Source organism: Kogia breviceps, chromosome 4 (genome assembly GCF_026419965.1).
Source record: "Kogia breviceps isolate mKogBre1 chromosome 4, mKogBre1 haplotype 1, whole genome shotgun sequence".
Classification (NCBI taxonomy): domain Eukaryota; kingdom Metazoa; phylum Chordata; class Mammalia; order Artiodactyla; family Physeteridae; genus Kogia; species Kogia breviceps.
In genome coordinates, this window is record NC_081313.1 from 173,100,758 (window position 1) to 173,121,457 (window position 20,700).

General features: G+C 56.9%; 2 protein-coding genes across 11 annotated transcripts in view; one reads left to right on the forward strand and one right to left on the reverse strand.

Moving 5' to 3' along the window:
- Positions 1–8,943, reverse strand: TRMT1 (tRNA methyltransferase 1). 9 transcript variants are annotated; one of them, XM_059059991.2, is made up of 17 exons: positions 8,680–8,943; positions 8,173–8,457; positions 8,032–8,087; positions 7,638–7,780; positions 7,285–7,472; positions 5,215–5,330; positions 4,994–5,106; positions 3,018–3,166; positions 2,759–2,845; positions 2,605–2,674; positions 2,375–2,509; positions 2,196–2,281; positions 1,738–1,846; positions 1,575–1,651; positions 595–714; positions 375–504; positions 1–173 (listed from the first exon to the last, which is right to left on the reverse strand). In XM_059059991.2, exons 2-17 carry the CDS (start codon positions 8,430–8,432, stop codon positions 24–26), a joined length of 1,989 nt encoding a protein of 662 aa, XP_058915974.1. In that variant the 5' UTR covers positions 8,433–8,457; positions 8,680–8,943; the 3' UTR covers positions 1–23. The 9 variants fall into 9 exon arrangements, with proteins under 9 accessions (XP_058915974.1, XP_058915972.1, XP_066888745.1 ...); XM_059059989.2 differs by having other exon boundaries at positions 8,173–8,376; positions 8,680–8,783; XM_067032644.1 differs by having other exon boundaries at positions 7,638–7,891; positions 8,173–8,376; positions 8,680–8,763.
- NACC1 (nucleus accumbens associated 1) overlaps positions 8,876–20,700 on the forward strand; it is a 20,468-nt gene continuing 8,643 nt past the window's right edge. The window contains exon 1 of one of the 2 annotated variants that reach the window (XM_059059994.2): positions 8,876–8,934. The gene's annotated coding sequence lies outside the window, so the exon portion shown is untranslated. Of the gene's footprint in view, positions 8,935–10,118; positions 10,186–20,700 lie in introns of those variants that run through there. The other variant, XM_059059995.2, reaches the window with a different exon arrangement.

A 20,700-nucleotide genomic window follows, 5' to 3' on the forward strand; every position in this document is an offset into this window, starting at 1 on the left:
GAAGGTGAAAAGTCTTTATTGGCTCAGTCTTCGCCTGGACCAGCAGCAGCCCCAGGCCCAAGGCGGTTCTGATCGGGGGCCTCTGGACAGTCAGTGGGGGTGGATTCAGCAGTGGCTCTGGGTGTCAGGGGGCTATGCGAGTAGCAGCACTGGTCCCCCCGCTGACAGGTGCCCTGGTGGGAGTGTATGATGGGTGTGAATGAACCCTGGCCTGGAGCTCAGCAGCCTCTGCTGGGTTCCTTCCCTGGATGGGGAGCTCACTCCCACACACTTGCCTGGCCCCAGTTCTCCCAGCCCTGCCTGCCCATTGGCCCAGCCCTGTCGCTGGGAGGCGAACCCATGTGTGCTTCAGTGGGGGCTGGGGGGCACCTCACCTCCTTGAACCTCTTGCAGGGAAATGTCTTCAGCTGGGCAGCCCACTGGGCCAGATCCTCATCCGGCTCCTTTCTCTTATTTTGGAGCAGCTTGCGTCTCTCTTCCAAAGCTTCGCCTGCTGCCTTGCCTCTGTGTAGGGAGATGAGTAGCGGGGGCTCCATCTGGCCTCTGTGCCCACTCCCCCCAGCCAAGCCCCGCCCCCATCCCACTCTCACTCACCCGGGCCGGGCGCGGGGCCGGGGACCCCAGTTGGCCTCGGGGTTGGCCTGGAAGCGCTTGAGTCCTCGCTGGCGGGAGCTGGGGTTGGCATCGTCCCGGATGGTGAAGTTGGCCTGCAGCCTAGGGAAATGAGGGTGGGGGCTGAAGGGCATCTGCCAGGCAGGCGAGCACACACCGCCGAGGCCGCCTGCCCACCTCAGTGCAGCTCGATGCGGTTTGGGGAAACTGTGTCTGCAGACATCAGGTTTCTATCATTCATTCAATAAACATTTATCAAGTGCCTACGGTGTGCCTAAAATCTGCTGCCAGTAAAGCTGACATTCTAATGTACAAGACAGGCAAGCAATGGGGCAAATCAGAAATCAGCAAATTATAACGTGTGAGGGCATGAGATTAAGAGTTTTGGGGAAAAGAGAGCACGGGAGAGGGAATGGGGAGTCTGGGAAGGAGTGCAGCAAGGACACCGGAAGAAGGTTCAGGAAGAGCCATGAGGGGACCTGTGGATGGCACTCCAGGCAGAAGGAAGAGCCATGCAGAGGCCCTGAGGAGGGGCTGTGCCTGGTAAGTTTGGGTGAGGAGGCCAGTGTGGAGCTGGGGGGGTGGACGCATGAGGACAGGGAGGTGAGGGGGAGATGGTGCAGGGCCTGCAGATAGAACTGTTTCTGGTGAGCCAGCTGGGAGCCACGGAGGGTTCTGAGCAGAGGAGGGACGGGATCTGACTCGTGCTCACAGGTGCCCTCTGGCCGCTGCAGGGGGAAAAGAATGTGGGGGGAGGAGAGCTGGGGGACCAGGGTGAAGGCCACTGCACTGGTCCAGGTGAGCAGGACTGGGGCCAGAATAGGGCGAGGGCGGAAGGGGAGGGAGAGAAGTGGATGGATTCTGGATCTCACTTGAAGAATGAGCATGTGTCTGTGAGGAGAAGGGTCTGTGTCGTCTACTTCCCGTGCCTGTGGGCAGCCATAGCCATGCCATGCCCGTACCTGGGCTCCACGCTGAGAATGCGGAATGCCGGACTGGTCTCCGACAGGCGCTCCCGTTTCACCGGACACTCCTTCTCCTGGGAGGCAAAGGTCAGAGGTCAGAGGATGCTGGCACTGACCATCCCCTGCCTTCCCAATTCCTTCCGGTCAGGCCTGGCCTCACCCAGCAGCGCATGATGTCCCAGAGGGCCGAGGAGGGGGCATCCGTCTTCACGGCATTCTTACAGGCGTGGGAGAGGGAGACCCGGAAGCCAGCATGGAGGAGGGCAGATCTGGGGACCGGGAGGGATCGTGAGGGGGAGGGGAAGGCTGGACCCCAGAGTCGGTACTGACCTTTGTGTGTGTGCGCGAGTATGACCCTTGTTTCACGGACTGGCATGGCTGCACATCTCCTGGTGACTACATTGCCTGCATAACGCCAGCCACCGTTAACAGTAAGACTATTCCCCTGGCCAGGGCTCATGGCTTCTAAGAGCTGTTCTCAGCCCTTGTGCATGAGAAGCCCTAGACCTGGGTTATGTTTGATCTCCATTTTATAGGGGACTCCAGTCCAAGAGGGACCCGACTTGCCCAAGGGCACCCAGGGGTCAGGCACAGGCTCCACCCCGGGCCCGGCCTCACCTCAGCTGCAGGAGACTGGGCGTGCTGCAGTGGATGGTACTGCTCAGCTGGTCCAGCGTGTAGTAGAGAGGTACATCCAGGAGCTCCTGCGAGAGAGGGACGGGATGGGTGTGGGGCGGACCGAGGAAGGATGGCTGGGCACCAGCAGAGCCTCCTCCCGATCACGGCGTGGTCCCCACCTCAGCGACGACGCTCAGGACCCCACGGATCCGCTCAGCGGTGTGGAAGCGGCCAGGGTGGGCGCTTACAGCCTCTAGGACACGGCCCACGAAATCTAGGTCGTGGAGGGGCTCTGCCCACATGGGGCCACCAAGCTGTGGACACACAGGCACCAGATAAGCAGGGATCAGGACAGCCAGGACCCCCGCCTCCCCCTGGCCTTTCCCCCCGCACCCCCACCCAGCCCCACCTGGTGTCGCTGCCCGCAGTGCTCACACTCTGGGGCCACAGGGGGACCGCAGGCTGCAGAGAACTTGACCCTGCACAGAGAGGGGTGAGGCTGGGGGTGGTGACCCTGGCTGGGCTGCCCCCTTCACCTTCCTCCCCAGCTCACCCTTGCTCACCGGCCACCAGAGGCTCCTGACGCTTTGCCAAGGCGCTGGAGGTGGAACGCCCCACAGCCCACACACTGGAACACCAGCGCCTGCTTGCTGTGGGAGGCAAGGGTGGCCACCAATTCCTAGAATGGCCGCCACACCCCAACTCTTCCCTCAGGCTGACTGGGTCCCTTTTGGGCTCCCCAGGGCAGCCTTCCCTCCCCCCTGCCCCGGGAAAGGGCCCGTTACCTCCCTCATCCATCACCCTTCCCTGCCCCAGGCTAACCTGGCCGAGGCCTTGACCTTGGCCTGGCCGGTGAAGACGCGAACAAAAACGCGCACATAGAAGTCGGCGCTGATGCTAAGCAGCGGTACCACGAAGCGCTGGTAGCAGTTGGCGTGGAGGTCCAGGCTGTGCAGGACGATCCTCAGGGCCTGGCGTGGGGGATGGGGGCCAGCCTTCAGTCCTGCCCCCACCGCCACCTCCCCTACAGGGAGCCACACGAGGTGCTCGCGAACACAGGGTCAGGGCCGGCTCCCCGGGTTCTCAGCCCAGCCCCGAGTGACCCTTGGCAAGCGAGAGCCTCAGTTCCCTCATCTATGAAATCACACCAGTCTGTCTCTTTAAGGCCCTGGCACTATATGGTTAAGGAAGCGACTTCCCTGGTGGTCCAGTGGTTAAGACTCCACACTCCCAATGCGGTGGGCCTGGGTTCCATCCCTGGTCGGGGAACTAAGATGCCACATGCCGTGCAGCACGGCCCTCCCCCTCGAAACAATGATTAAGGAAAGCACAGGCAGGCCCAGTAAACCAAACCTCTTCCAACGAGCATTCTCAGCATGCCCCATGCTGTGTGATGTGGCACAAGGACTTGCATTCCTCTGGGCAGGATATTGGGTGCTGCCAACTACTGGGGGCTTCTCCTTGCCAGAGGCTGCAGTAAGACTCTGACACAGGAAAGGAGGCAGCATGTTCCAGACTGACCTGACAACAGGGTCCTTAAGGAACAAGGACAAGAGCCCTCCTTTCCCAGCCCCTCGACATAGCCAACCCTACCTTCTAGAAGCCCCATAGCAACCTGGTGGGGTCTGGGTCATCATCATACCCATTTCACAGATGCAAAAACAGAGGCCCAGAAAAGGTGAAGTCACTTGCCCAAAGCCACCAGCAAAACTAGGACCCGAACCCAGAGCCAAATGCAAACCTGTAAAAACTGCCTTTAAAAAAATAATTTTGTGGACGACCCTGATGGCACAGTGGTTAAGAATCTGCCTGCCAATGCAGGGGACACGGGTTCATTCGAGCCCTGGTCCAGGAGGATCCCACATGCTGCAGAGCAACCAAGCCCGTGCACCATAACTACTGAGGCTGCACTGTAGAGCCCGCGTGCCACAACTACTGAGCTCACACGCTGCAACCACGGAAGCCTGCATATTCTAGGGCCTGCGTGCTGCAACTACTGAGCCCGTGTGCTGCAACTACTGAAGCCCACGCGCCTAGAGCCCATGCTTGGCAACAAGAGAAGCCACCGCAATGAAAAGCCGCACACCACAACGAAGAGTAGCCCCGGCTCGCCGCAACTAGAGAAACCCAGCACACAGCAACGAAGACCCAAAGCAGCCAATAAATAAATAAATAAGAAGCATAAAATTAAAGATGATAATAATAATTTTGTGGGAGTTCCCTGGTGGTCTAGTGGTTAGGATTCCGGGCTTTCACTGCTATGGCCTGGGTTTAATCCCAGGTTGGGCAACTGAGATCCTGCAGGTCATGCAGTGCAACAAAAAAAAAAAAAAAAAAAAAAAGAAAGAAAGAAAAGAAAACTGCAAAGTTGTTGAAGTAGAGAATACTAGAAAGAATAATGTAATCACCCACTCTTATCCTGGGCAAAACTACTGCCCCACCCCACCCCCCAAAGGACCATATTTGGCAGCCATGATCTCAGGAACTGTGCGGGTTAAAAAACGTGCTTGTTGGGACTTCCCTGGTGGCGCAGTGGCTGAGACTCCATGCTCCCAATGCAGGAAGCCTGGGTTCGATCCCTGGTCAGGGAACTAGATCCCACATGCGTGCCGCAACTCAGAGTTCGCATGCCACAACTAAGGAACCCGCCTGCTGCAGCTAAGACCCAACACAACCAAAAAAATAAATAAATAGATAAATATTTTTAAAAAAACAAAGAACGTGCTTGTCATCGAAATCCTGGGATGGATCTGGCCAAGCAGGTCTGGGGGTGGGAGAAGAGTTGGGAGGCCCCTCACCATCTCGTGGCAGGCCCGGCTCTTGAGGGCCATGGCCCCGTACTTGCTGTAGCATGTCTCCCCACTGTTCCCCGCCAGCACTGCCATGTCTGTGCAGGTCACACACAGCAGCCCTGTGGGGAGGGACCCGGCAGTGAGGACCCTCCAACACCCCAAGCCCTGCTCAGTACATAACCCCCCCAACCCATCCCCACCCCGCCCTTGCATCAGGCTGGCCTCACCTCCTTCACTCACAGCCTGCACAGCTGCATCCAGGAAGGGGGCGGGGCTGCCATAGGGGTCCAGGTCAATGACATCAAACCGCTCCGACGCCTTCTGGTGCTGGTACATCAGCATCCTAGGAATGAGAGGGCCAGGTCCTCAGCCCCCTGCACCAGGGACCCGTGCCATCCCCTACACGTTCACTCATACAATGTGATGGTTTTGGCCTGGACTTGGGGGCCAGCGGCTTGGCTTCAGATCCTGGCTTATCCATCTGCTAACTATATTAACTTTTCCTCCTTGGGTCTGTCTACCTATTGAACAGTGGCAATAATAATAGGGAATTCACTGGCAGTCCAGTGGTTAGGACTCTGTGCTTTCACTGCCGAGGGCCTGTGTTCAATCCCTGGTCGGGGAACTAAGATCCCATAAGCCATGCAGCGCGGCCAAAAAAAAAAAAAACCCCAAAAAACAAAAAAACAGAAAAACAAAATGGCAATAGCCAATACTGATGTAGCACATATTTACCTGACACTGTTTCAAGCTGTTTATAAATGTATTAACTCATTTAATCACACAATCTTCAACAGATTTGAAACTATTGTTGTTCTTTGCAGGTGAGAAAATGCAAATGCTCCTGACCATGTAATTTATAACTGCAACCCTTCCTTCGTCCATCCCTTATACCCTGTTATTTCACTCCTGCCTCCCACACTTCTCACCTCTAGTTTACTACACAGTTTATTTGTCATGATTATTGGTTATCATCTGTGTTTCCTATTAGATTCTTTTTTTAAAAAAATTTATTTACTATTTATTTATTTATTTTTGGCTGCGTTGGGTCTCTGTTGTGGCACGCGGGCTCTTCGTTGTGGTGCGTGGGCTTCTCTCTAGTTGTGGCATGAGTGTCTTCTCTCTTCTACCTGTGACACATGGGTCGCAGAGCGTCTGGGCTCTGTAGTTCGTGGCACGCGGGCTCTAGTTGAGGCGCGTGAGCTCAGCAGTTGTGGTGCGTGGCCTTAGTGGCCCCACGGCATGTGGGATCTTAATTCCCTGACCAGGGATCGAACCTGCGTCCCCTGCATTGTAAGGTGAATTCTTTGCCACTGGACCACCCGGGAAGTCCCCCTATTAGATTCTAATATGGTCAAGAAAGCAAATATTTTAAATTCATTTGTTTTCTGTAAAGGGTCAGGGAGTAAGTACTTTAGGCTTTTTGGGAGACATATGGTCCCTATCACATATTCTTCTTTTTCTAAACCTTTAAAAATGTGAAAAACATTCTTAGATGTCAGGCCTTAAAAAAACAGGCTGTGGGCCTCGCAGGCTGTAGTTTGCTGACCCCTGCATTATTAACTCCTCAAGGTCAGGGATTTTGTCTGTATTGTTTACAGATGCAGTCCTGACAGGGAGAATGGCACCTGGGGACTTCCCTAGTGGTGCGGTGGTTAAGAATCTGCCTGCCAACGCAGGGGACATGGGTTCGAGCCCTTGTCCAGGAAGATCCCACATGCTGCGGAGCAACTAAGCCTGTGCGCCACAACTGCTAAGCCTGCGCTCTAGAGCCCTTGAGCCACAACTACTGAAGCCTGCATGCCTAGAACTCATGCTCCACAACAAAAGAAGCCACCGTAACGAGAAGCCCGTGCGCCATGACAAAGAGTAGCCCCCGCTCACCTCAACTAGAGAAAGTCCACGCGCAGCAACGAAGACCCAACGCAGCCAAAAATAAATAAATAAATTTATTAAAAAAAAAAAAAAAAAGAATGGTGCCTGGCACTGGATATACACTGGTTCACTTGACTGAATAAAAGTACAAGAAGTTGAGTCTAAAATGGAGACCACAATGGTACTTATTTCCACCTCCGAGCACAAGCTACATAGCTATAATCAGTAACCCCTATAAAATACAGCAGCCCCTATAAAACTACTGTCATTGTTTTATAGACAAGGAAACTCGGGCTCTAAGAGGCTAAGGCCACTCTCCCAAGGTCACAGAGCAAGACTATGACACAGCCAGGATTGGACCCCAGGGACCTTTGTTCCAGAAAGCACCTTCCAGCAGCTAGCCTCTACTGCCCAGCACCTACCGGGCATCTGCCTGGCTGGGCTGTACAAGGTGGGCCACATTGTTGAGCTGCACATTACGGTGCATGAGATCCACGGCTCGGGCAGAGGCATCGTTGGCAACCACGGATCGGAGCCCAGGCACCTCTAGCGCAAAGCGAATGGAACGTAGGCCAGAGGCTGCCAGGCCTTCCAGCACTCGCAGGCCTTCCTGTTGGAGTAAGCAGGGAGCCCCACTCACATCCATGCCTGCATCCTCTGCTGGGCGCCAAGGGGCGCCCCCTCCCAGCTCCTATCGCTCTCCCCCTCCAGGAGCCTTCCTTCTTTTACCACCCACTGGACTCCAGGGCTGCTACCTCCTACGTTCAGGCCCCACCTCGCAGATATCCCGCACAGCAGCTGTTCGAGGTTGGTCTCCCGGGGCCAGGTTTGCACCCTCTTTCAGCTCAGCTTTGTCCTCCTCTTGCTCCGACAAGTCCACGACCACCTTTTGCACATCCTTCTCACCTGGCACCTTGACTGCAGCCATCCAGAAGCACCAGTTAGGGGATATCAAAACGCCATCTGAGAAACCTCCCCCTACTCTTCAGAATACAGAAGATTCAGGGAAGAAAATCTTCCCCAAAGTCCCTGGAGAAAGGCAGAGGAGCAGAGCCCAGGGCCTGCTATACGGCTGGAGTCTTTCTGGAAGGTAAGGGAGAGAAGGGGCGGGGCAACGAGAGGGCTCTGCGTGACACCCCTGCCCACCAGGAGCCTGGACCTCTACTCACTCTGGATTCCTTTGGCCCCAAGCTGAATGCGAGCAAACTCGGTAATCACAGCACATCTGCGGGAGACGGAGAGTCACCTCACACCCCTTCATCCTCATAGACCCACTGCCCTCTGCCAAGCTGACCCCGGACCCTGCTCACGTCAGGTCCCGGTTGAACTCCTGCACTGGGTTGTAGAAAACTTCGTTTGCGCTGAGGAAGACGATCTTGGCGGCCCCCTCAGTGACCGTCGTCTCCTGAACCTCAGGTGGGCGCTCTTCTCCGCAGGGCTCGGTGCCATTCTCCATTGCCGCTGGATTTGGCGGCCTTTGGGGCTGCCCCTCCATAAACCGGGCTCTAGAGAAGCTGCGGGCGGAGCGGAGAGTCAGGCTTAGCCACAGAACGATCCTCGCACGGGACATCCGCGGGCGCCTTTGTCCGCCAAGCCTAGTTCGGAGGGCGGGGGAGAGAATAGCCAAAGCATCAGAGAGCTGCTTTCCTGGCCGGATGGCCTACACAAGTGTAAAATAGGGACTAAGGAAACCCTGTGACCTTAGTAAATTGACACCACCCCCCGTCTTTGGAGGACTGTCCCTGAGAAGCCGGAAGCCCTCGACCGGGCCCACCCATGGTCCGGATCCCTCCCCGCGTCGCCCAGGTCCCCCTCACCTTCTTTTGCGGCACCGAAAACCAAATTGGTCTCGGTGCACGTTTCCCCAGATTAGGACCTGGGCGCCGCCATGTTGGCACAGTGGGAGGGCAGATCATGTGACAGAATTTAGTCAATCATTGATGCTACCTATAGTGGGCAGCTGGGATCAAAATGCACGGCCGAAAGCGCTGAAAGTGTTGTGTGACGGCCTTAATCACTGCGGCTCCCCTGGGAGGGGACACGTCACTAGCCCCATTTCACGGATGAGGAAGGTGAGACTCAGAAAAGGGGCGGTAAGCGGAGAAATCCAACACCTATTGATCGCCTCCTGTGTGCTGGGTTTTGTAAACACAGTATGTCAGGGCACCCTGAGGGAATAATTCAGGCTCTGAAATCAGATTTCCTGCGTTTGAATCCCAGTCCCACCACATGCTCTTGACAAGTTACTTAAAACTCTCTGGACTTCACTTTCCTTACCTGTTAAATAAGAGCTCTAGCTTCCAAGATAGAGCAGAGATTAAACGACAGAATGCCTGGAAAATGTGCAAAGTAGGCTCTCTCACATAGCAAACCCTCAGAAGTTTCTAACCGGTGTAGGAAAGGAGACCGTAGTGTCGGTAATGACTGGTTCCAGCCCCAGCTTGCCTTCCTACTTGTTCTTAATGCTCTTTGCTTATATTTCCCCATTTGCAAAATGGGCAGAACTTTTTAACGTTCGTTATTGAGTTGTGATGAGAGTTAAACGAGTTAGTGCAGGTAGAATGCTTAGAATGGAATCTGGCGTCGCATAAGCATCGTACAAGAGTTAACGTTTATTGTTTCTTCTTGGGCCCGGTTTTGAATCCTGGCACCCGCCACCGCTTCCTTGCTGTGTGATCTGGAGCAGGTTTCTTCATCTCTCTATGCCTCCCTTTCTTATTTTCTAGAAAGTGTGTGTGTGTGTTTATAAAATAATTCCTACCTAAAGATACTACTGTGAAGTTTAAACGAGATAATCCCGTAAAAAACCTAAAACAGTGCCTGGCACAATAAACAGCAGATATTATTGTTTAAGTTTTTACAGGAAACTAAAGTTCCGAAAGGCAGAGCGACTTGTTTAAGTTCGCGGGACTAGAATGGTGGCGAGGTCGGGACTCGAACTCTGCAGCAGAGCCAAGGTCCTGACGGGGGTTCCGAGTGGCCGAGGGAAGAGACTGAGGAGAGAAGGGGCGCGCTCGGCGCTCGGCTGGCGTAGCCTCGGGGGCGGGCACCGGGGGCGGTGCGCGGGCGGGGCCAGGCCGCTCCTCCCCGGCCCGGCGGCGGCGGCGGCGGCGCGGCTTGCGCTCGCTCGGCGCTCGGCTGGGGCGGCCTGGCCCACAATGAATGGCCGCCGCGGCTGCCGCTGCTGCTGAAGCGGAGGCCGCGGAGGCCGCGGAGGCGGACGCCGAGGCCCCGGCGCAGGGGGGCGCGCCCTGGGCCCAGGCCCGGCCCCAGCCGCCGCTGCGGAGCTCGCCGGGAGCCCCCGGAGCGCGGCCACGGCGCAGGTGAGGCGGCCCGCCCCAGGCCCGGTTCCGGCCTCCTTTCGCCGGGGCGGCCGGAGGGCATCCGAGGTCCAGCTAAGGGCTGAGGGGGGAGGGCATGGGGGTCTCCTCCGACCCGGGAGGAACCTGGTTAGCAGCCTGCATTGTGCCCCGGCCCGAGTGCGGAGAGTCCCGGTCCCCGTGAGCGGCCTTGAACGTTCAGCCCCGGGCCGGGCCGCGGAGCTTGGCGGCGTCGGGATCGGGCCCAGACCTCCTCCTGTCATTCCCCGCGAGAGGGGAGCGAGACCAGGCCCGGGCAGGTGCAGGGGTGGTGGGGGGCCGGGAAGTTTGAGGGAGGGCCGGTGGAGGAAAAGTGAGGAGGCGCCCGGGGAGACCGGAGGGGGAGGGGGAGGAGGAGTCGGGCTTTGGGCCGGCCGAATGGGGGAGGAGGGGAGAGTGGCTTGGCCGGAGGGAAACGGCCCCGAGGGGGGGCGGGGAGGGGCCGGGCTGGCAGGTACAGTCGGGGCGCTGGAGGAGATGGGTCAGGTTACAGGCCTGGGGGCGGTTGAGGAGAAGCCCAGGAAGTGGGGCAGGGTGGGTGTGGGCGGAGTTAGTTCTAGTGGGGGCGGTTAGGAGATCCCTGAAATGTTTGCAGGGGTCACATGAGGTTTCGGTTCGGAGAGTGGGGAGGGGGTGGCGAGGACCCGATACGGAGACGATCAGGTAGGTTGAGGAACTACTGTAGGAGCTTTGGGAGTCCGGAGAAGGCAGAGCCTTTGGGCTAAGTAGGCTAGTGGGGATGTGGGAGCAGGTCCGGAGAAAGTAGTGTGATCAAAAGGCAAATGCCTTTTGACTCCTCCCCCCCTTTCCCGTCCATGTGTTAGCTTGGGGCCAAATCTGAGGGGTTTCTTCTTTCTCACACCTCATCCCTGCCTGTCTCGGGCTCTGGGTCCCGACATACCCTTCGGGCAAGCCTCTGCTGGCTGCTCCAAGGTGCTAGCCCTCCAGGTGGGCGTTTGTGTGGGCAGCTTGGGAAATAGTCTGGAACACCTAGCTCGGGCATCTTGTTTACCATCCTTTTGCCCACCCCCACCCCATATATCTGCAGGGAGGCAGCCCAGCCCCTGTTATCTGAGTATCTTAGGGTCCTAAGATTCTTTCCCCGCTTTTTGTGACCAGAGCCTTGAGGCTCAAGCCTAGGGATTGGGACCTCACTACCTTTCAGGCACCAGCTCTCCACAGGTGAGTTACTGGGAGGTGAGCATATAAAGCTCTGTTCATTGTGTCTTGAAGGTTCCTGATGGGGTGAAGGCAGGTCACCAAGAAAGGGATCAAACCAGGCACCTACTCCCTGGGCCAGGCCTTTGGCGCTCCGGGTCCCAGGGCTCTGCCTCTGCACTGCTCTTCCTGGGGCAGGCCCTGTGCTGAGCTTGCTGGTTAGATGAGCTCATTGATTGCTCACCACCACCAGGGCAACTTAGGCCTTCTTCACGGTACTGGGGAGGAAGCCGCGGCTCCATGGCTTGTCCCAGGTCCCACAGCTAGACAGTGGCAGACTGGCATTGACTGACCCTCCGCCCCAGCCTGCAGTCCCCTGAAGCTGGCCTTTGAGGGGTGTGACTGGAAGAGCCCACTGTTCTGGATTCCCTGGTGGGAATTCTCTGTCCAAGACTTTTCGCTTGCCCATCCCAAGGGATGGGTCAGTACCCTTGCGGACAGTTTTGCTGGTGTCCCAGGGAGCCAGATCAGTGGAAGCTTTTTTTCCCAGAGGCAAGGTCATCCCTGTTCTAATGGGAGCCAAGAGGTCAGGGGTCACAGAGCTGTGGGCTGGCAGAGGGAGGTGGTTAGGAGGATGCAACGTGGCTCTGGAGCTGGATTTTTGCTTTTTCTCCTGGTTTATCTTTTTCTCTGTTTGGTCCCCGGTTAGACCACCCCTGCTTTTGTTCCTTCTCTCTGGGCTAACTGCAAAGCTGTTACCAATGTGTCCTGGGAACGTTGACTTGGAAGCCTCAGCACCTGAGGCAGGAACCACAAACTGCTGGGTCGAGTGGTATCAGCTAGATCTGGGTTTAATGATGGGTTGTCACCTCAATTCCCTCCCTTCCCCCAGTCCTGGTAGTTCCCCCAGTCTCCTCCTAGTTCCTAGAACTGCCCCCACCTGAGCTTGGCCCTCCTCCCCTCTTTGGCTGGCCTCCTGGTTCTGGGAGGGGTAGAAACTGGGCCAGCAGCCCCATGTAAAGAAGCTTTCCCGCTGCCTGGTTGGGCTGAGGCTGGCTGCTGTGGCGCACGCAGCCTGGGGCCTCAGCCGGGGCTCTGGGCTGGGTACTTAGGATGGGGCAGCTGCCTCCAGTCATAGAGCTGGAACGGGGGCAGAGACTGGTAGGAGTTGGCCGCTGTGTGTGGATGGCAGAGAAGGGGGCAGTGAGTCCGAGCCTGTGCCTGGAGCTGGAGAAAGCACTCTTAATAATTGCTTTTCTGTGAGGATTTAGGGTTCCCAGACCTGGGGCGCCAGAGGAGGCCAAAATAGCCTGGCAGGCAAGAGCAACAAATAAAGGGACCCTTGGGACAGTTTGATTTCACATGGGTGCCAGCTCCCTGCTGGGCCCCGGGGAGCAGCCCTGAAAAGCAGCTCCTAGAACTGCTCTCAGCAACTTCTAGTGAAGGTTAGACAAAGGTTTGTCTGAAGGTGACTGACCTCAGACAAACAAATGATCAAGCTCATTTCTGATATCCCCGCATTCATGAATATAGTAAAACCAAGCGAAGTGATGGTGCTGGGGTGGGTGGAAAGCTTTAGATTTGGGTGGTCAGGGAAGGCTTCCAGGCGAGCTGAGCTCTGAATAATAAGAGATCAGCCTGCTGGTGGGGGAGCTGGGGCAGGGAGGGGCGAATGTTCTAGGCAGACAGGACAACACATTGAAAGCCTTTATTTAGCATGTGCCAGGCTCCTGCTAAGTGCTCTAAACATTTTGTCTTCATGAGGGAAGACGTGAAGGGTGACCCTAGCGTGGAGATAGAGACCCTTAGTACCGTTCCCAGAAAAGAAGCGTCTGATCTCAGGGTCTCCTGGATCCCCAGTCGCCCCCAGATGCAAGTCCAGACCCCTTGGCCTGCATCCAAGGCCTTCTAAAATCTGGTGCCCTGGCCAAGCAGTGGGGAGCCCCAGCAGGTTCTTGCGTGGGGCTGCAAGGAAATGAGTTTTGGTCAGTTTGGCAGGACCCGCCATGGAGGTCAGCCTGGAGGCATGGGGTTTGGAGAGGGTTGCGGGTTGGTCCAGGAAGGTCTGACCCGGCTCATCAGTGTCACTGCCGGAGACTGTGGTGGAGTAGGGCCTGCGAGCTTCAGGTGGGGCTTGCAGCATTTGAGGCAACGGTGAGCCGGCCTTGAAGACACAGAGGTGGTGTTTGCACCAGCCTCTGCTCCTTCTCTTGGGTCCTCCTTGCCTCTCATCACTCCCATCCCTTTCCTGGGTGCCACGCTGCTCTGAGCACTTTCACCCATTTGTAAATCACTTAAGCCTATGCCTAGCATGAGCGTGCAGGCCCGCCACTCTACCTCTGCTCCTGGGTCCCCTTGGCCAAGAGTGTCATCCCTCTGTCTCCTCCTGAAGAGCCTTCTGAGCCACAGAGGCTGTGAGGTGGGACTGAACAGGTGGCTGTCTCGTTGTGTCCAGTATCTGGTTGTGATCATGCCCCTGTCTCCTCAGGATAGACAGGATGGGATGGTCTCAGTATCCTTAGAGATCCGAGGGCCCTCTGGGAGGACCGTGACTGAATTAAGCAGAGGGTGGGTAAAGGTGAGCAAACATGGTGTAGTGGAGAGTCAGATTCCACTGTTAGCGCCACCTTGCTCAGCCAGGAGACCCTGGGCAAACGTTGTGGCCTCGGCGCCTCAGTTTAAGCATCTGATAAGTGGGGACTAGCAGGCATACCTGCACTGCAGTGGTTCTCAACCAGAGGTGATTCTGCCCCCCTCAAGGGATGCTTGGGAAATGTCTGGAGACATTTTTGGTTGTCACAGCTGTCACAGTAGAGGCCAGGAATGCTCCTCAATATCATATAATATACAGGGCAGCTTCCACCACAGAGGATGATCTGGCCCCAGTGGCAGCAGGGCCTCAGTTGGGGCTCCCCACTGCGTGGTTATCGGGAGGGTCATGTGAGAGGTTGGTGTCTGGGGTGTGATCAGCTGGTGCTGGGAAGGCAGTGCGGGGAGCCCTCAGTAAGTATGGCCTGATAGCTCATGAAATGGCCTAAGGTTCTGGGAGATGGTGAGCAGTATAAGATGCCTCTGCTGCTGTCAGGGAGTTTGCAGTCCTGCGAGGGGCTAGGGGGACAGACAGAAGGGAACATAACTAATAATAGCAGCTGGGCACTGACTGCAAAGTCAGCACCAGCCTACCTACCCGTGTTACCTTAAGGTGGTTTAATCCTTAAAACAGCCTGTGAGGCGGCTGCTTGTTTTATAGTTGGGGAAGACTGACATGGGGGGGTGGTAAGCACTAGTACAGATAAATGTTTTCTGGGAGCGAAGAGGAAGGAAAGCGTAATTCTAAGCGGGAAGCTTTGTAAGGGATATTTGAGCCTAGTAAAACAGGATTCTGATTCTTTTGTCCTGCCAAGGCCCTGCAGGGTCTCCAAGCACATCTCCATGACCCATCCCTAGTAACCGCCCAGCCTCCTTTGTGTTAGCCTCTCCAAGGTCACCTCAGGGCCTTTGCACTTCCCTCCACCCTTTGTGCAGCTGCTGCCACGCCCCCTTGTCCTTGGGTCTGGAGGCACACCGGGAGTATGAGGTAACTCACAAAGGTGGGCTTGAGGTCAGAGTGGGAGGGGGGTGGGGCCCGGCTGGGTTCTCCTAGGAGCTGCTGCAGGCGGAAGCCAGATTGCTGAGGACTTTGAGGAGAGAGTGGGAGGAGGGAGGGAGGAGAGGCAGCAGGCTAGAATGCTCTTTCCCGGAGGTGGCAGTGAGGGGAGGAAGAGTAGAGAGTAGCTGGGGGAGGCTGGGTGAAAGAAGAAGGCCTCTGCGGGGGAGCAGGAAGAGCAGCACCCAGAACCCTTGGGTTGGGGCCCCAGGTGGGCAGCAGACCCCAGCTCGGGGTCATGGCTTCCCTTCTCAGCTCTGGTTTCTCAGTTTTCCCAGTCATGAAATGGGTCTAGCTGTGGTGGCTGCCTGCCACAGGGAGCAGCAGGACCACGCAGGGGATGAGTGCTGCCTGGGCGGACCATGGTCAGGAAGCCCCAACTGCCTATCTCCTGATTCCTGGACAGGAGCCCCGTGGCCTTGGTGCCATCCTGGGCCTTGCTCTCCTCATCTGTAAAATGGCAGGAAGACTCATTTCTTCCTCAGAAACTGGTGAGAGGAATGGCTGAGCCCTCATCAGGTGCTGGTGCACAGTAGGGGCAACGTCCATGCCACCTAGGTTGCTAATCCTGTCACCCGCTGTGGAGTTAACAGGAGCTTTTCAGGGAAAAAGAAAATGAATTAAATGTGCATGTACCTAAAAAAGTGTGCAGTCGGGTATCGCCTTGTTCTTCACTAGCTAATGTTTGCCTAAACTACCTTCTAGTTCGGCTCCTGCAGAGGGTCCGAATGGCTTTGGGCCAGGAATGCACCCTAAGCAGCCTGGGGGTGTGTGCCACTTTCCTGCCCCCAGCTGTCACTCTGACCTCATGCTGAGCTGGGTGAAGGATTGTGGGGCTTTCCAGGGGCCTTCTGTCCTTCTCACGCTTGGAGTTAGTGGGTTCCCTTAACCAGCTTACATGTCAATGGGCAGCTCACCACTTGCCTGGAAAGTCAGCCAGAAAGGACAGTCCTTGGTGAGGCAGACACGGATCTGTCCCCCAGCCTCTGCTGGCTGGGGTACTCAGAGCTCCCTCCTCAAAGAGCTGGCAGTTTCCACCCCTAGGAATTGCACTGCCGCACAAGCACCTCCGTTTCAAGCCTGCCGCACCCCAGCGGGATCTGGCAGTAGGGCAGCAGTCGGTGGGAATCCCAAGTTCAGTTACATCGAGCCCCAAGTGGGACCCTGACTGCAGGCCAGCCACCTGCTATGGCTGCCAGAGGAGGGTCTGTCTGAGCAGCACCCTCTGCGTTGGCCCCGGCGGCCCCCACTGCGGTGCGGGTGGCACCCCTACCCAGCCTCAGAGACCTCTTCCAAGTCCCACTCTGTTCTAGTCACAGTGTGACTAAAAGGGGAGTGTAGTTGGAAGTAACAGAAATAATTCTTCATTCATTCCGCAAACAACGATTGTGCGTCCACTGTGTGCCTGTCTAGTTGTAGGGGCAGGGGACATAGTAGTGTGAACCAGACAGGCAGTTGCCCTGCCCTGGTGGAGCTGACACAAAGCCAAGGACACATCTAGTTGGTAGATGGTAGGAAGTGCCAAGGAGGAAAAATGAAGCAGAAGTGGCCGGAGGAATCGGGGTTGGGAAAGGCTGTCTTTGGAAATCTGAGATAGGTGATCAGGAGGGTATGAAGGGCTGTGACCATCTTGGGGCCTGCCTTGTAAGAGGTCTGAGAGCAGGCAGTCCTTACTGTGCAGGGCCCCCATACACATCGTAGCGGCCCAGGTGGTGAGAACTGGTTTTTTGTTGCTCTTGTTGTTGTTGTTCCCCCCCCGCCCCCCACCCCGGTACGTGAGCCTCTCACTGTTGTGGCCTCTCCCGTTGTGGAGCACGGGCTCCAGACGCGCAGGCTCAGTGGCCATGGCTCACGGGCCCAGCCGCTCCGCAGCATGTGGGATCTTCCCAGACCCGGGCACGAACCCGTGTCCCCTGCGTCGGCAGGCGGACTCTCAACCACTGCGCCACCAGGGAAGTCCGAGAACTGGTTTGGAAGGAATCGGAGGTGTGAATCTTAGGGTCTTCACCCAAGCAAGGAGGGCTAGATAGAGCCTGTGTACACTGCAGCCAGAGCAGGCTTGAGGGGAGAAGCGCTCGGCTGAGGATGCATTGTGTGGGCATCTGGAATATGTGCAAGTCTGCCGTCTAAGGGAAGGTCCAGGCCAGGGGCTCCATGAGGGAGTTGTGGGGTGAGTAGATGGTGTTTGTTTTTTGGCCACGGCATGCAGGATCTTCCCTGACCAGGGATCAAACCTGTGCCCCCTGCATTGGGAGCATGGAGTCTTAACCACTGTATCTCTAGGGAAGTCCAAGTAGATGGTGTTTTGAGCCTGTCTTAGTCTGCTTGGGTCACCATAACAAAATACCATAGACTGGGCAGCTTAAACGACAGACATTTTCTCACAGTTCTGGGGGCTGGAAGTCCAAGATGCCAGCGCAGTCAGGTTCTGGTTGGATTCTAGTGTGCTCATGTGGCCCTTAGTGTCTGCGCTTGGAGAGAGAAAGAGAAATCTCTCTTCCTCTCCTTATAAGGACAAAGAGTTCTGTTGCATTAGGGCCCCACTTTTATGACCTCATTTAACCTTAATTACCTTCAAATAAGACCCTGTCTTCAAATACAACCACACGGGGGGATTAGGACTTCAACTTAGGAATTGGGGTGGGTGGCACAGTTTAGCCCACAGCAGAGCCCTGAGACTGGGTGTGATCCCCCAAGGAGAGAAGCAGACTAAAGACTGAGCCCAGAGCCAGCTTTGCCTTCCTCCAGTTTCTGGAAGGGCCGTGCCTGCTTCTCCCTTGGGGCTCTGCACACCTTCCTTGTGCCTTGAGGGCCACGCTTCCAGCCCACCACTGCCCCATCAGATCACCCCCCAGCTCCACCCCCTTGTGCCCCCCAGATCTAGCTCCAGTGTCCCCTCCTCTGGGTGAGGTCAGAGGCGCGGACCTGCAGCTCGTTGATCCGTGTGACCCTGGGTGAATGGTCGTGTCTCTCACTGGACCCTGAGCTCCGGAGGCAGGGCCTTGTCTTAGTGGTGGCCTGCCCCAGGCTCTGGGCACTTCCTGCCCCAGGCAAGGCGCTTGGCAAATATTTGTTGAGTGACTGTTGAGAGGTCATGGAAACCGTGTGTGTCGTGCCCTTGCGTCTCGTCAGGAAGCCCCCCCTCTTCCGGGGCCAGGAGTAGCGATAGGAGGGTCCCCTTGGCCTTGTGTGGGTCTGGGGGCTGCCCTTTCCCTCCAGGGTGATCTGGGCACCCCAGAAGATATGCGGGCTGATGTGCCAAGTTGTGAGGAGAGAGAATTCAAGTATGGTTTTCTGCCCCTGGGGAGATCATAGTCCAGTGGGGTTTAATGTTCTCAGAGGTAAGCATAAGGGCCCCATGGCCTGGCGGTAGGGGGGGTGCAGAAGAGGGCATCTTCTCCAGTCTGGCGAGTTCTCCGAGCACAGGGCCGCTGAGGGTGAACAAGGAAGATGCGGTTAGTGAGAGGAGAAGGGCGCTCTGGGCAGGGTGCACAGCTTGGGTAAAGGTCTGGCTGAGGGGAACCGTGCAGTATGGGCGAGGGGCTCGGGCTGGTGGGGACAGAACTGTTGGCTGGTTTAGAGAACTGCACCGCCCCCCCCCCCACCCCCGCTCTCCATCCCTACCACTTCCCAACCAGCAGGTGACCCAGGCTGAGCGCCAGCTGCTTTCGACCTGTTTCCTCTGGAAGCCCGATCTGGCTCCATGGCTCCTCCCTCACGGGTGGCGTAGGTGAGGGGCAGGACCACCGGCCATTGTTCTTCTGAGTCCCACAGCCTGGATTGGTGCCATGATCCAGGGGTGGGTCTCTGGGGTCTCCAGTGGTCTCCAGTGGCCTCTTCCACCTCCCCCCCCCCCGCCGCCACATACCCTGTCCTACTTACAGGGGCAGCGAGGCAGACCTAGCACCCCACTCACTCCCTGTCACTGCAGAGGGTGCGTGCCTGTGCACAGATTGCATCAGCCTTTTGCACAAGTTGTGTCCCCGCCCTGCCATTGCTAGTTGAAGGCTTCAAAGCCCTGGGTGCTGGGCTCTGAGGCCCCATTGGGGTTCATGAGGCCTGGGGACCCCAGACTGAATGTCAGGTTGGCTCTCGCCCTCGGGAGCCTTCCTCCTTGCATCTCTTTTCCCTCCTGTTGAGAACCTTATCGCGCCCATGCTGAGCGCTCACCACAAAGCCATCCTGCACCAATTCCCAGTCAGGGGTCAGGCCCTGAAGTCCAACTGCTTGGGATGGTGCAGGGTGGCGCTGTGATCCCCACCCACAAAGTGGGGCCCTGCTAGCCTTCACTGCAGAGTGCTGTGAGCACTTCGGTAGCCTTCCGGAAATGCGTGCAACAGTGTCGGGCACAGCGAGCACAGTTAGGAGGACACTTTGCAACGCCCTCCGTAGCCCCAGAAGCATCCACACCCATATGTGTACTGCCTCAGCCGCCTCCCCCCGCTCCCCCATGCTTCCCCACCCCCACCCCACAGCTGCCATTTCCCAGACAGGAGCAGTCTATTCCTGCCTTGGTACACTATTTGACACGTTTACAAATATTTATTGACCGCCTCTCTCTGTTCTGATGAGCTAATCATGAACAAATCTGCCAGCATGCCTGCTCCCTCTGGAGTTGACAGTCTCCTTGGAGGAGTACCTATCTACACAACTTTTTTTTGGCTGCGCTGTGCAGCATGCAGGATCTTAGTTCTCCAGCCAGGAATTGAACCGGTGCCCCCTTCAGTAAAAGCACGGAGTCTTAACCGCTCGACCGCTAGGGAAGTCCCCTGTCTACAACTTTTAAAACAATACGCTGTCTCCCGTAGAGGCTCATTCCTGAGTCACTCACCCCCTTCTCTCTGTCCCCGCTGCTGATGCTGGGAATTCTCCCAAAACTGGTCTGGGCCTGGTCTCCCTTGCTCCCGGCTTCCCATTGCTGACTTCCAGACATTCATCCTCACCAGGTCGGGGCCCACCTGTCCCACACCCCGTGCCGCTTCCCAGCCACACTGGCTCCTTCCTGCCCAGGACTGTTGGTTGCTCTCTCCATCTCCCCATCTTTACCTCCCTCACTCAGTGACACACTCACCCCAACTAAAATTAAATCACGCCCTGTGGCTCCTCACTAGACAGTGAGCTACCAGTCCTCTTCAGGGCTGTGTCCCCAGCACCTTGCAGTCCATCGGGTGGGTTGGATGTATACCTCCCCATTTTACACATAAACAAACTGAAGCACAGAGAGGTGAGGGGCTGGCCTGAGGTCATGCAGCTTCAGAGTGGGGCTAGCAGCAGAACCCGGGTCTAAGGGGCTCTAGCTCCACCGCATGCATGTCCTGCCTTGGTCCTCCCCGTTGGGGTGCAAGCCTTCCAAGCCAGGGGTCTAGAGCACCCCTCCAGGGACTAGAGGCCAGGCAGCCTCTTCCTTGGCTGCCTCGGCCCTGGTCACTTGGGCCCTAGTACCCGGGGGGTCTTCAGTTTGGCAGCCTGGGGAGGTGGGTCAGGGTTGCCAGGGCCCTGGAGGAGGCTCTCTGGGCTCTATCCTTTGCCTCCTCTTGGTGCCTCAGTTTCCCCTACCGCCTCATTCAGAGGCCCAGCTCTGAATGAGGCGGTAGGGGAAACTGAAGCACCAGCTCCTAGCCTGTCCGGCTCTTAGTTTGACCTCCTGGGATGTGAATGCTGCCATCTAATTAGGA